The 14,088-nt window shown below is 47.0% G+C and overlaps 1 protein-coding gene across 3 annotated transcripts in view; it reads right to left on the bottom strand.

Annotated features, from left to right (window-relative positions):
• Window positions 1–14,088, bottom strand: part of Bicc1 (BicC family RNA binding protein 1) — a 240,317-nt gene that overhangs the window by 35,061 nt on the left and 191,168 nt on the right. For all 3 annotated transcript variants that reach the window (XM_028877260.2, XM_028877261.2, XM_028877262.1), the window contains exons 4-7: window positions 3,828–3,907; window positions 1,990–2,148; window positions 811–864; window positions 144–338 (exon numbers count right to left, since the gene is read on the bottom strand). In XM_028877260.2, coding sequence (XP_028733093.1) covers window positions 144–338; window positions 811–864; window positions 1,990–2,148; window positions 3,828–3,907 — 488 coding nt within the window. The remainder of the gene's footprint in view (window positions 1–143; window positions 339–810; window positions 865–1,989; window positions 2,149–3,827; window positions 3,908–14,088) is intronic.

Genomic DNA, 14,088 nt, shown 5'->3' with positions numbered 1-14,088 from the left:
CTATAATCCCAGCAGCTGGGAGGCTGAGGCAGGAGAATTGTGAATTTAAGATCAGCATAGGAAACTCTGTCTCAAAAAACCAAAACAACAATAAAAAGAAAACTTGCATGATCTGTGTCTTTCCATCACGTTAAACCACCCACCTTCACAGCATTAGTGTTATTCTGAGACCCTCGTACTATGACAGTAGCACCATACATTCGAGACCTCTGCTTGAACGACACAGAAATGCTGTACGTCTGTGAGATGCGCTGGATGGAGGGGGTGTTAGGATCCGGGACTGGTTGGAGAATCCCAGCAATCGGTAACTCAAACATCAGCACCAAAGGAAGCAGCTCCTGAGAGGACCCAAAGCGACAGTGAAAAAAAAAAGCCTGGTGTTTTCGGGGAGGGGAACACATTTGCTCTTTTCTAAAGATGGGTCCTGAGACTTGAATGTCTTCATGGGAGGGCCAAGATCCAGTGCATCGTGCTACCATTCCTAACGGAAGGAGCCTTGGGCCTATGATACTCTTCATCAGGCCTCTATCGGATCAGAGACAGGCGAAAGCCAGAACATTTCCAGAAAGTCCCCAATCGAGAAGCACTTGTAAATAAACAGAGGATGCTGTGGTCTAAATACTGACTTGAAATGCCTCCCACAGGGACCAGCCAACAGAAGCCAGAGTGCTCGTGAAGGTACCCTGTCCCACCGTCTCCTCCTGACTGAAAATGGGACTTGGTTACTAAATGGCGATGATGCTATTTCCGCCCCTCATTGTGCAAATGTGGTGGGCATGCATGAACAATCCCAAAGGTCAGCGCGGTTACCCGAATCCTCGTGCGGGCAGATTCTACTCCTGCTGGCTGTCCTGCTATAGACACCTGCAAAATAAGAGAGCCAGGCTCACTCCACCACTCAAGCCCGCCTCGGCCTTCCTAGGCAGCCACACCCTTGCTACTCAACACGGGAGCCCTGGGGCTCATGACAAAAAACCTCAGCGGAACTGAGACGCATCAAACCAGAATCTGATTTTGATAAGACCCTCCTCCAGCGATGACTGGCCATTGGTCTATGTCACCTCTTGGACTTGACCACAGCCAGTAGCTCCCAGGAAACCATTCTGACCCCATTATCATCATTATTTTTGTCCACAGCACTCTCCCCCTTTTGTCTAAGCTCTGTGTCAGTTCCATATTAGCAGCAATGACATGGATGCATTAGGCTCTTAGCCATCACCTTCTTCCTCCAATCAGCGGGCAAATAATCACAGCCTTAAGTATCTGCCTCTCCAGCTTTCTCCATAGATCCCTGGGCCTCAATGACCCATCCATGAAAGCATTAGTCTTATGCTGGGTGGGAGAACCGAGTTCCACCGTATGTCACAGCCACTGTCAGGTATTCTGAATAATGCCTGGGCCTCTCATCAAGGCTTTTGACCTGGCCTCATAGAGATTCCAGCACAAAATCACTCCCCGACTCACCCTCCGAGCTGACAGATTCCCACTATGAGATTAACTAAGACGAGAGGACATATCTAAATAACACAGCAGTAGTTCGCAGTCTTCAAGGACCGGGAGTGCTTGCGTGTGGACCCGTGACTTCCAAAGTGAAGCAGCCCCAGGAGTACGTCCAAGCAAATGGCTGTAATCCTGCCAGTGTGAGGAGGCAGGGCACCTACGCATTGCCTCTTAGAAGGTGACCTGCAGGATCACTTCTGCCACTGTGTGGACAGAATCCATGCACTGGACAAGGCTGCTGGGACGAGATAAGCCTGAGAGATTCTCTCAGTTCCTCATCATGCTCTTTATTTTGAGACTACCCCACCCCTGACTTCTACTATTTAGAGGTTAAACAGAGAATCATGGATCTGCAACAGCAAAGTACCCCAGTCTGGGGTGGGGGGGAGCGCAGCACCCACAATGTCTGCCGTCAGTAGATTACTCTGACTCCTCATTTCACGGAAGGGATCTGCATACTGAACCTCAAGGGTGTGGAGAGACAGTCACCTGGTTGCTTTTCTCTGCCTGGTTGTTCCTGTTGGAATCGGGAAAGTGGATGTGGCAGCCGGTCTCTTCCATCACCTTTTTAATGTTGTTGCCGCCCTTGCCAATGACGTGGGAGTGCTCTGTGTGTGAGACATCCATCTTCAACGTGACGCGGTTGCTCTGTGCAGAAGCAGGGTTGTTTCCCAATGCATTAACAATGCCACACACTCTGCCCTTAACGGCACTTTAGTATTAACAGAAACGGACTCTGTGGGGAACTGCAGATTTCTCAACAGGCTAATCTCTCAGCCTAAGAGATTTCTACCAGCTTCTTCACTAAGAAGGAATCTCATCTTGCAACAAATTCGTCAGCAGAAGGCAACAAGTTTTTTAACCACAGTATATTGTCAGAAAATTAAATATAGTCAGCTGCAAGAACAAATTATTCAGGATTTTTTTTTCTTTTAAAGGCATTATTCGTGGAACAGTTCAAATGACGAAAGACAGATGAAAATGTGACCACATGACTAAAGATGCCATGTTGGATAGTGGAACTATGATGATGGGGAACCATAAATAGAAATCAAGCCCCCATCGAGATTACACAGCATGGACAATACAGGCTGCCTGATTTCCTATGCACAGTAGTGTCAACATGGCTGCCCAACCTTACACAACAGCCCCTTATTCCAGCTGACAGTGGGGGAGAAATTGAGAAGAACTCAAATGCATCGATTCTGGCAGCCAAAGCCTTGAGTAATTGAACTCCAAACAGAGGCTCAGTTACATTAAAGAAAATGCAAAAATCTCAAGATGTGGGGAATAAAAAGGTGGCGGTCTAAGTGACACCCGAGGATTTAAAGCTCAGGAATTTTATGTAATGCTATGAGGATCCATGTAAAAATCCTTCTGAGTGTTCAAGGCTGTGAACGGCATTCCTGAGCAATAAGACTCAAGATGTTAAAATATCAGTAATTTAAAAACCTTCTGAAATCATAAATTTCTGACTTGTGCCCCAAATATTTTTATTTTTAAACTTAACTTCTTTCACTTTTGAAATACAAGAGAATATCCCCTTTTCTAGGAGAGGGGGGGAAAACCTAAAATACTTAATAATTACAAGGTAACTAATTCTTAAAAATTAAAAAAAGAGACACAAATAAATACAGTAATAAAAAAAGACTGGACAAGATCAGAAATGTTTCAACAAAATACTAAGCAGTAAGTGGGGAGGGCAGAACCACAGCCAGGATTTGAATCACCTCCCCCGTTCCCAGCTTTGAGATGCTGGCCAAAGTCTTTCACATCTCTGTAATGAGTTACTTTTGAGGATAAAACTAGCTACTCTAAAGTGTACAATATAAAGTGCCTGGCACACGGCAAGGGCTCCCGATGCGTTTAAAGAAACATCACAAACAAGCGTGTGCTGCTTGCATGTGTTCAGTTTCTGTCATTACTGTTTCTTGTATGTATTGCAGCGGATCAAACATCTAGGCCGGCCTGAGCACACATATGCGCACACCCGCGCTCCAGGGCTCCCGTGACATCAGAAAAGCCAATGTGCTCATTTCTATCATCTTTGTTACTGACCCCATACTAACTAGGGCCAATGTATCTTTCTGGAGATGGCATATATGTGCACACATATATCTGTACATGTAGTCATATATAACATATATACATAGGTTAGTTAGTTACTTGGCATGATAGAAACCATTTAAACTAAGCCCTTCCTCTACCTTCCTCCCACCAGCAGAATCAAACGTGCCTGTTCAAACCTTCCCTATTTCTTTTCCCCAGTTTTCCCTGGGTACCAGCATGGAGGGTCCTGGCAGCTGACAGCACTCCCGGTCACTTACTTTTGTGTCTAAGACAGACATGATCATTTCTTTGGCTTCTTTTACATCATCTTTCTTCCCAGAAACCTTGATGTGGGGATCTGGAATGAAAAGGAAAAAAAGGCTTGCATGAGACTTTCATAGCTCCCTAAACTCCCTGCTTTAAGACTGGTGGCTCCCATGTACAATATTCCGCAATAAACCCAGTATTTACTGCATTGTATCTGTGTGATCACTGTAATCAAAATCATGAGAAAGTACCCAAATTGTGCATTTGTGAATGTGGTTTTTTTTTTCCTCTTGGGAAAACTGGATAAGCAATTTAACTTGAAAAATGATTTGCAAAATAAGCAATCATGCCATTGTGAAATAAAATAAGGTATCTATGAATGTGACTTGCAAATTAAGTTCTTGCTATATTCCTGGTCCTTTTCTAAAGATGATACAATAATTTGTTGAATCCAAGCTATAGCTTTGTGAATGCTTGCTGCTCCTGTTGTTGTTGTTTTTAACAGGGAGAACCAATGTAGAAGGCAGCATTGGTAACTTGCCCTAGAAAACCACTCAGGGTGGTTTTTACAGGGCTCAGACCTGGTCCTATAATGCACCGTCTTCCAACTCTGGACCCAAAATTTAAACTGTGATAATTTATTATAGAAAACATCCTCACAAGTTAAAGTTAATACAGCAACAAAGTCCACTAGGGAATATTTTACATTTATCCAGAGTTCATTTTGAGTAACTAATACACACCATGCTTTGTGTATTTCACTGAATATTAAATAGGGACATGTTCAGTCATTCAAGAGATATTTCTAATTATCTTCACTGGACCAGGGAGTGGGCCAAGGACTGGGGAACGTATCAGTAAAGATGACTCCCTAACACATACAGAGCTTGAGAGGTGTGCAAGGAGGCAAAAACCACATTAAATCATTTTCTACATTGTAACGGATTGTTGTGACAAAGAAAATGAACCCCAAGAAGAAAGGCTTGCAGCATCCGCTGCAGTGAGGGGAGAGGCCTGTCAGGCTCACTGAGAGGAACTGGAGAGAGGGTGAGACACAGCTGGAATGTTCCAGCAGATGGGACGAGGAGTGGCGTTCAGCACAAGTCTATTGGTCAGAGTATGGCTCCACTTCTCCTTCACTGGGTTCCCAGAATTTAGCAGTCTGGGTGTTCTGACACCTTATTGGCCAGCCTGGTGCAGATCAAGACCACTCCGGGGTAAGTGGAAAGTTCTATGCCCACTTTGTGTTAGTGATAAAGTCAAGAAACAGGTAATTTGGGTATGATCATCAATGTGTCATGATCAATGAGACTCCCGAGTCCTTCCTATCCAGTACAGGACAGAGATCAGTAAATACCCAGGCACCTTCCACACTTACCACGTCGTCTGTCCAAATCCCTTTGTTCTTCCAAAGCAGGAATTCTCCAGGTTAAGGACCCAGAACCACTGGGTAGGGACTATACCTGAACTTTACACATCTCCCCCATGTTGGGATCCCTCCATTGCCAGCCCACCCTGTAGGTCAAATTCAATGCCACACTGAACACGTCATACTTTCTGAGGCGCAACTGGCCAATACACAGGAGAGGCCAGGAAAGGAAGGAAAGGAAAGACCCAGGTTCTTAAGTCTACCCACTGCTCTGACCTGGATATGAGATCACAGCAGACAACATTCTGCAGCTTTGGAATGCAAGGTGTGGGGTGCCTTGGCCCCTGGAGAGACACTTGCAGCTGAACCTCACTGAATCAGCCGCTCCGCTGCTGCCCGGCCCCACCCAGCGCTAACTATCTCCTCGGCTACTCCTGCCTGGGTCTCTCCTTATCCTGTCTTTTAATCCCACTTGCAACAGCTTTAAGATTGCTCAAAGCTTTCTAAAACGTCTCCCCTATGTTCTAAGGCTAGGGGTCCTAAAAGTAGGGCACAGGGTACACAGGATGCCCACCCGCTAGATGCTAGGAGGGAACCCCATCTTACCTCCAGCTCTCCTCACTGCTCCTTCGGGAAGCCTCCTGCCTAGGCCTAGCTTGGTTTTCCTCTCCCTATCTGCTAGCTAACTTTCACACACTTCCCCTAAGAAGCCTCTATGAGGCACCCTCCAAATGCTTGCTACCCACAGTCAGAGTCCAGTCTCAAGCGTCCTCAGTTTTACTTCCTGTGTCTGCTGTAACACTGAGGACCCAATTAGACCTGGAGAACCCTGTGCTCCTCGGAACACGTACATGCCATGCTTATTCACGGTATAAGCATTGCACTGGTTTATGTAGAGGATTCTTAAATCCACAGTGGAAACCAGGTAAAACCATGAGAATGTTTGCTGTAATCATTAGGTACTGGTCCAAAACAAGTGACAAAATGCTTCTGAAGAATATAAATTAATTTTACACACACACACACACACACACACACACACACACACACACACACACAGAGAGAGAGAGAGAGAGAGAGAGAGAGACAGACAGACAGACAGACAGACAGACAGAGACAGAGACAGAGACAGAGGTAGTATGTTAATTTGTAAACCCATTACTTCATAGGCTGAATAAGCACATTAAAATTCTCATACACTTGCACCTGTAGAGGAACAGGGACTCTTGGCTGGAGGATAATTTGGTTGTCTACCCTCTTTTCAACAAAACTATAAGCAAAAGAAGAAAATGCCTCGATAGCAAATTTGGAAGTGAATGAGCACCACCTAGTGGCCATAAAGTGAATTATTATTCAATACAACCTTGCCTGTACAGTCTCCAAAGTCCCCCAAAGGCTACTGAGCCCTTGCTTTTGTTGGAAAGTGGGTAGACATACCCAACACCGTGGATGCTATAAAGCCAAGCAAGTCTTCCACACCTATAGTGTTACTGAACCTACCAACAGCTCTTTACCGTGGAAAATGTCTGCTCAGGGGCATAGCCTTGGACACTTCACTTCCAAGGAGACCATATGCCCTGGGCTTTCCTAAGTAATTCTGACTCGGACTATTCTGATCAGGCCTGGGAGAGCATTGGTTTTCTGATTCCAACCCCACCCATCTGCTCCTGTCTTTTGGTGTGTCACCTCCCGTGGAAGAGAGAAGACCGGCTAGCAACCATCCCTCGCCAGAGAAATGCAGCTGTGCTGTGTGAACACCACAGAAGAGAAAAAGAAAACGGGCCCTGTTCTGTGGAGCTCAACACTTCCTGCAGAAATGCTCTCCTGGCTTCCACCTGTAAGTTCACAGGCTTGGTCAGCCAACCACGGTTCTTAGGAGAACACCTCAAACACGTTTTTCAGTAAGCGTTTTTGAAGAGTTGAGATGCTCCATGCACCTAGGTGAAGCTTTGTCGTGGCTTTAGGAAGATGGCCTTGTGTTTCCACTCCCGGGCTTCCATCCTCCCAGACACCCCAGCCCCGGAAAACATGGTGGAATGCTGAACTGCCACGTTCTCTTCATTCCTTTCCGCGGAAAACTCCAAAGAAAACACTTGGTTCAGATGACTGCATTAATCATGCTGTGGACGGTTGCGTGCTATTGATATCATAGTTTAGGACATTAGTCTTCCCCCCAACAGTCTATAGCTGAGTCCTGTCCGTGTGACTGAGCACTACTGAGCAGAAGCATCATCCCACCGCCACCCCGCCCCAAAGTCTTTTATCCACAGTCTGTTCTGTCAGAGCCGGACAGGCAACTGCTTGTCTGACTGAGTACATCCCTTGCACACATAACACCCCAAAATAAAGGTCATCCTTTTAAACCCTACATCCTGGCCTGAAAGCAGGAGGTGTACAGTCTACTGAGACAGCCAGATAGCCTTAAACTCATGAAAAAGAGACAGGAGAGAGGAATTTGCTTTCTCCTGGCTCAGAGATCTTTTCACTTTTGTCTCGGGTTTCACTTCTTAAATCTCGCTGAAGTCCATCACTGTCTGGGCAACAGTGGGGGCTGGAGGTGCAGGGGAAGGGGCTGGGCTGTCAGGAGCGGCCAGTGTGAAAGCTGTTGCCATCCACAGTAGTTAATGCAGTTACTAAGCAGTATAATTAATGGCTTTTTAAAATGGAGTATATGTGAAATGTCCCCCACAGGCTCATAGAGTTCAACACCTGATTCTCCAGTAGGTGGTGCTGTTTTCCGGAGGAGGGACCCTTTAGAGTTCCAGCCTTGCAGGAGGAAGTATGTCACCAGGGGTGGGATTTGAAAATGCACAGCCTCACCCCACTTCCAGTTCACTCTCTTCCCCTCTATGTTGATGGAGGGCGATGTGATCGCTCAGCTTCGTGCTCCTGCTTGCTGCCATCTCTTCCCTGCCATTGAGGACTCCCCCACCGGAACCACAAGCCAAAAGCAACTCTTTCCTCCCTACGTTGCTTGTGCTTGTGGTGTGTTGTCACAGCAGCAGTAAAGTAACTGAGGCAGGTGTCGTTGACCTGAAGCACTTGGGACTGGGAGTGTTTGTATCTTTTCTTCGGATCTGGGTATCTGCATACCCGTGTGACGAAATGGCTGAGGCCTGGGAGCAAATTTAAGCACACATTTCATTGGTTTCGTATGCTCCCCAGATGCACAATGTGAAGGTGAGTGCTGGGGCTGCCTTTTGCATGCCTGTCTTAGAGTGTCACCGTCACACCAGGCCAGCTATAGCACTTTGGGCCTCCTGCATCAAGACAGCACTCAAGAAGACCTGGCTTTCAAAGCATTTCAGATTTAAGTTTCCAGCTTAGGCGGGTAGGAGATTGGGTGTGTTCTGGGTTGTGTGATCATAGTTAAATTTCCAAATCTGGGGGACCCATATAAACAAGGCCGTGGTCTTAAGCTTAGAATTTTTGTCCAAAAATCAATATATAATCAAGGCTCAAAAAAAAAAAAAAAAAAAAAAAAAAAAAAGCTCTAGGTCTCTAAAGGGTGCTGACTGACCTCAGAGAGAAAGCCCGGAAGAGCCTGAACACCTCACACAGAATATCCCACTTCTAACGTCTTGACTCTGCAGTCAGCTCAGAGTCTTTTCACATGGTGAGGAAAATGTGTGGGCTCCCTAAGCCAATCCCAAGGTGGCCATTCACAAGCTCTGTGACAGTGCGAAAGTCACTGAGGGTCTTTGGAGGGCTGTTGGGGGGTGTGGGGGTGAAGGAAAAGGGGAGGGGAAGAGAGGGAGGGGGAAGAGGGGAGGGGGAAGAGAGGGAGTGAGAGTGGCAGAGAGAAGTGGAGGGGAGAGGGAGGAGGGAGGGGGGAGGGAGGAAGGGGGAAGGGAGGGAGGGAGGGAGGGAGGGAGGGAGGGAGGGAGGGAGGGAGGAAGGGAGGGAGGGGGAGAGAGATAATGAACGCAGCAAATGTGGTACTATGCTTTGAATCTGAAAAGTCCCCACTGGCTCCTGTTTAATGTTGTTGTTGTTGTTTGTGTGTTTGTTTTAATGCTGCTCCCCAGCTGGTGGAGCTGACTGGGAGTTTGTCGGTAAGGGGAGCAAATAGATCATGGGGTTTGAGACCCCTGGAATATATTACCCCTGGCTACTTTCTGTAAACCCTCTGCTTCCGATCCACAGTGATATGGACAGCTGCCCCCCCCAACACACACACACACACACACACACACACACACACACTCATATTGACACACTCATACACACACTTACACTCACACTCTCACCCCCCACACACATACAAACCCATACACACACACACACACACACACACACACACACACACACACACTAATGCCACCATGCTGTTCTGCTCAAGCGCCTGGGCCTAAGTAACCAAGGGCAGGAAACAAATCACCCCCTCGTCAAGCTGCTGTCGGGAGTTTCAATGACAGTGACAGGAAAGGACTGTGTCAGATGGCTGGTCAGCTTAAGAGTCTACACTGCCTTAGTGTGGAGCCATCTATAATGTTTTTAAGACATCTGTTAAAAGTTACTTTTTAAAAGAAGATTACTTTTATTATTTTTAATCACGTGTGTGTGTGGCGTGTGAGTGAGTGGCGGAGGAGGCAGTGTGTGTCCCTAGAGCTGGAGTCACAGGTCGTTTGGGGTCTCTGACACAGGTGCTGAGTACTGACCTAGGGTCCTATGCAGGAGCCATCCAGGCTTTCACCTCTGAACCACATAATGCTATTAAACTAACCCAAGTTTTTTTTTTTTATTTTTTTTTTTTCAGTTTGAGGTTGTCTTGTTATATGCAGGTTATCTAACCTCTAAGGTATTCCCAAGAACCGGGATGCTAATGTGTTGGCACAGTGCCCTCTGCCCCAGCTGAGGGAGGGAGTGAGGGCAGCTTGGAGGTCCTCCTGTGGATCAACAGCTGGTGTGGATCAACAGCTGCTTCCCAGGCCACAGCCTGGCCTTCTCCTCGGCCTTCTGTACTAATGTGTGATTTTGTATCGAAGTAGACAGAAAGCCGAGCTTGTCTCACTGTGGTATTTCCCGAATAATGTGCTTTGATAGGCACAAAACAAATATACTACATCCCATATGCTGACGGGATTTGGTTTCAAACTTTCCTTGAGCCTCATCATAGTTAAGACACTACTGACCCGTCGGCTGATTCTGAGCACTTTTCCTTTAGGTTGGCAAGCCATTCTGGTGAGCAGCAGAAGTGAATTCAACTTGAGAGTGACCGGCAGCTGCTCATATTTACTATGGAACACGTAAACTTCTCTTTACATTCCTCAGAGATAGCCTTGTGCCTTAGTTAGGGTTCCTATGGCTGAGATAAAGCACCAGCAGCAGCAGCAGCAGCAAGCAGAGATGCTTATTTCAGCTCACAGTTTAAGTCCATTGCTGAGGGAAGTCAGGACAGGAACTCAAGGCAGGAATTGAAGCACAGGCCATGGCAGGGTGCTGATTATTGATTCTGCTCCTCATGGCCTGCTCAGCCTGCTTTCTTTCTTTTCCTTTTATTTTTAAGATTTATTTATTTATTTATTCATTTAATGTGCACTGGTGTTTTACTTGTGTGTGTGTGTGTGTGTGTGTGTGTGTGTGTATGTGTGTATATATATATATATATATCTGTTACGGTGTCGGATCCCCTGGAACTGGAGTCACAGACCATTGTGAGCTGACATGTGGGTGCTGGGAACTGAACCCAGGTCCTCTGGAGGCCATTTCTCCAGCCCCTCAGCCTGCATCCTTACAGAACCCAGAACCGAGAGGTGGCACATCCACCGTGTGCTGGGTCTGCCCGTGTCAATCATTATTGAGAAAATGTGCTACAGGCTTGCATACAGGCTGATCCTACAGGGGCATTGTCTCAGCTGAGGTCCCCTTCTCTCGGACAGCTGTAGCTTGTGGCGACAACCAACCAGGCAGGACACTTGCCTTTTATACAGCAGCTTCACACGAGCCAAGGAACTTAGCAGCAACGTCTCACTTTTATCCAAGAGAGGAAACCTGAACTGACTCATGAGCCCCAACTACAGATGATTCTGCCAGATGAGAACAAGAGCGCGCACTCCACACAGCACAGTGCACGCCACACTTACTCTGTAGCCAGTCGGATAGACTCTAGAATCAGTCCAGGGATGTTCTTTCCCAACAGGAACCCCCAATCGATTGAGTCAGGATATGGGAAGAACATATCGTCAAGGGGTTGAGAAGGGCCAGACTCTGCATTTGAGGCAAAACGTTGGTGAGCAGCACAGGTGTGTCAGGCAACACTCCTGGCATAAAGGAGGAACGGATCACCTACGGCTGGTGTCCTCCTAAGATGATGCTCGGGGTAAGGTATGGTCCCCCTTGCCTACCTTGGTTTAAAACAGAAAAAGAATTACCCCCTTAGCAGCCAACAGGAGAGCAGAAACAAACAGTATGAAACCAAATATACTTCAGATTCAAAACCCCTAGTATTCATGGGAATAATGCTCCCGACTGGTGTCCATAATCTGTATGAACACCACAAAGGCCCATGCCAAGCTCCTGTCAAGGTTACATTTGGAAGAATGATGCTCTAACGCAACAGAGAAAGCACATCTGGGACACGTTGGTGACACAGGAGCCGATAGAGAAAGCATAAGGAATGGCCTTGAGACATTTTCCCACTCAGTTCAGCTCTGCTTAGAGGTAGGCATCCCCGTCACCTAAACAAGAGGAGAAGAGGCCGCGAGGTACACCCATGTGCCAAGATGGAGCCCACGGGCTCTTCTTCAGTTGAATAAAAGGAGCTCTGAGCCTGGGGAGACGCACAGGTAGCTAGAGAGTGGGTGAGACCTTTTGTTGATGAAACATCAGTTTTCAGTATAGTCAGCGATTAAGATTTGGAAACACAAAAAAAATGTCAATCTGTTATCATTTCTCCCCTGGCCTGGCAACTTCTGGAGAAGGGGCCTGAGGAGTGGTGACCAGAGGTCACACATGCCTCTTCTCCGCCAGGAGTCCTGAGTGACTTATCAAAGCTGCTTATTCAATCCAAAGCCCAGTTACAGAGGCCCAGGAAAACCTCGGCATCAACTCAGAAGAGAACAGCAAAATGCAAACAAAATATGAAGCAGAATCAGGGTCCGCCAGAAGAAATAATCAGCAACAGCTGTCTCCACAGAGCGTGAGAACGGAATCGGTGGGGGTGGGGCGGCAGGGATGGACAACTTATCATATGAACCATTCTATCTGTGGTGTCACAGACTAACCTCGGAAGTAACCTCAGAGGTGCCGTGTAGGTGGGAGACGGGTGCTGAACAGGTCCAAAGCTGCAGAGGAGCCAGAAAGGTAGAAACACAGCGAGACTCAGCTCTTGGCATCCGCTTTCTATATTCCAGAGATAAGGAAGAGGATTCTGGGAAGGAGGTGAGAAAACCATGTGCCAGGAAGAAATCCGGATACATCAGAATGGGGAGTCTGAATAGGGGTCACAATGAGGTCACTGTGCAAGGGACATTCACAGATGTAAGTGTAAGGACAGGCTTCTCTTGTGAGGTTGGGGGCGGGAGGACAATACCCAAGTCAGCAATGACCTGGAACCCAGGTCGGGGTATGGCAAAAAGAGCCCAACGGAATACTGTCCCTCTGGAATGCAACGTAGTCCCAATCTGACCTCAGAGGTCCTTCTCCCAAAGGAGGGGGTAGTGTAGCAGGGACACTGGCTTAAGTCAGGAAAAAAGTCTCCCCAGGAAACTGCTGAGATAAGAGCAAGTCAGGCAGGCAGGTCTCAGAGCCAGAAAGACCAATCTTCACTCTCTCCAAGGAATACAGGTCATTGTGGACATGGCCGGCCCCAGGGGTCCTGCCTGTGGTCTGAACCCACAAGCACTGTAATCCACAGCCAGGGAAGAATGTGGCTGTCGGCATCAGCTGGAACCGTTCACAAAACATCTGGTACGCAACTGCTGGCTGTCACTACAGAATAAGGGGACACACACACAAGGAGGCCAGTGAGTCCCGTGAACGCACACGTGACACCTCAGACAGACAGACAGACAGACAGACAGAGACACACACACACACACACACACACACACACACACCCGAGGACACATGACCTCTTTCTGCAGTCTGGTCTACTGGAAGAAGAAACCAGAGAACAGGACCGATGTGTTCTGTAGACTTTCGCGTCACAATCAAGGACGACATCAGGAACCAAACAGCCAAAGACCTAGTCAGCCAGGCACCGGCCTTGACCTCAAAGGTCACTTCTGTGCTGTCTGGGGGAGAAAGTTCCAGATGTTACTGTGACGGGGTAGCTCGGAACGGGTTTCCCGCCTGGATGTTCAAGTCTGTGTTTCAGGCTTCCTGGGGGATCTCAAGAAACTTGAAAACGTGTAGGAAATTTTAAAATACCTAAAATTATGGAAATGGGCTATCAGGAAAACTATCATTTGGAAAATGCCTAGCTTTTGTTTTTAGTCCCACGTGCTACAAACCGAGTAGCTGTTTCATTTTGTGTCCTTCCACAAAGACACACATTCTGAAAACAATCCTCAGTTTCTTGTTCCTCTGTGCCTCGTGGTCAACCACTCTGCCAAGGGGGAGTCGGGCCTTAACCCCTTAGTCTTTGGAGACGTGTGTCCTCGAGGGAGAGCAACTCGAAACAGTCCTTCAAGCACAAACAGATTCACCAAGCACTTGTCCAAAGCAATATTCTGTTTAATAGCGTCAACAATGAGAACTGTGAAAGCTCTGTCTTTAAAAATTTGCTTTTCCTGAGAACAAGAAGAAGAAGAAAAAAAAAAAACTTGACCAAAGACCCAGAAAATGAACAAGAAGCCATTGCTCTAAAAAGAAATTTTTTTTCATTCACAGAACTTTGATAAATCAAGACAAAAAGCACTAACAATCCCATAAGGTCATGGGTGAAGAATATGAATAAA

Source organism: Peromyscus leucopus, chromosome 16_21, assembly GCF_004664715.2.
Source record: "Peromyscus leucopus breed LL Stock chromosome 16_21, UCI_PerLeu_2.1, whole genome shotgun sequence".
Taxonomy (NCBI): Eukaryota; Metazoa; Chordata; class Mammalia; order Rodentia; family Cricetidae; genus Peromyscus; species Peromyscus leucopus.
The sequence above is the reverse complement of the archived record's forward strand: the minus strand, read 5'-3'. Positions and strand labels throughout refer to the sequence as shown.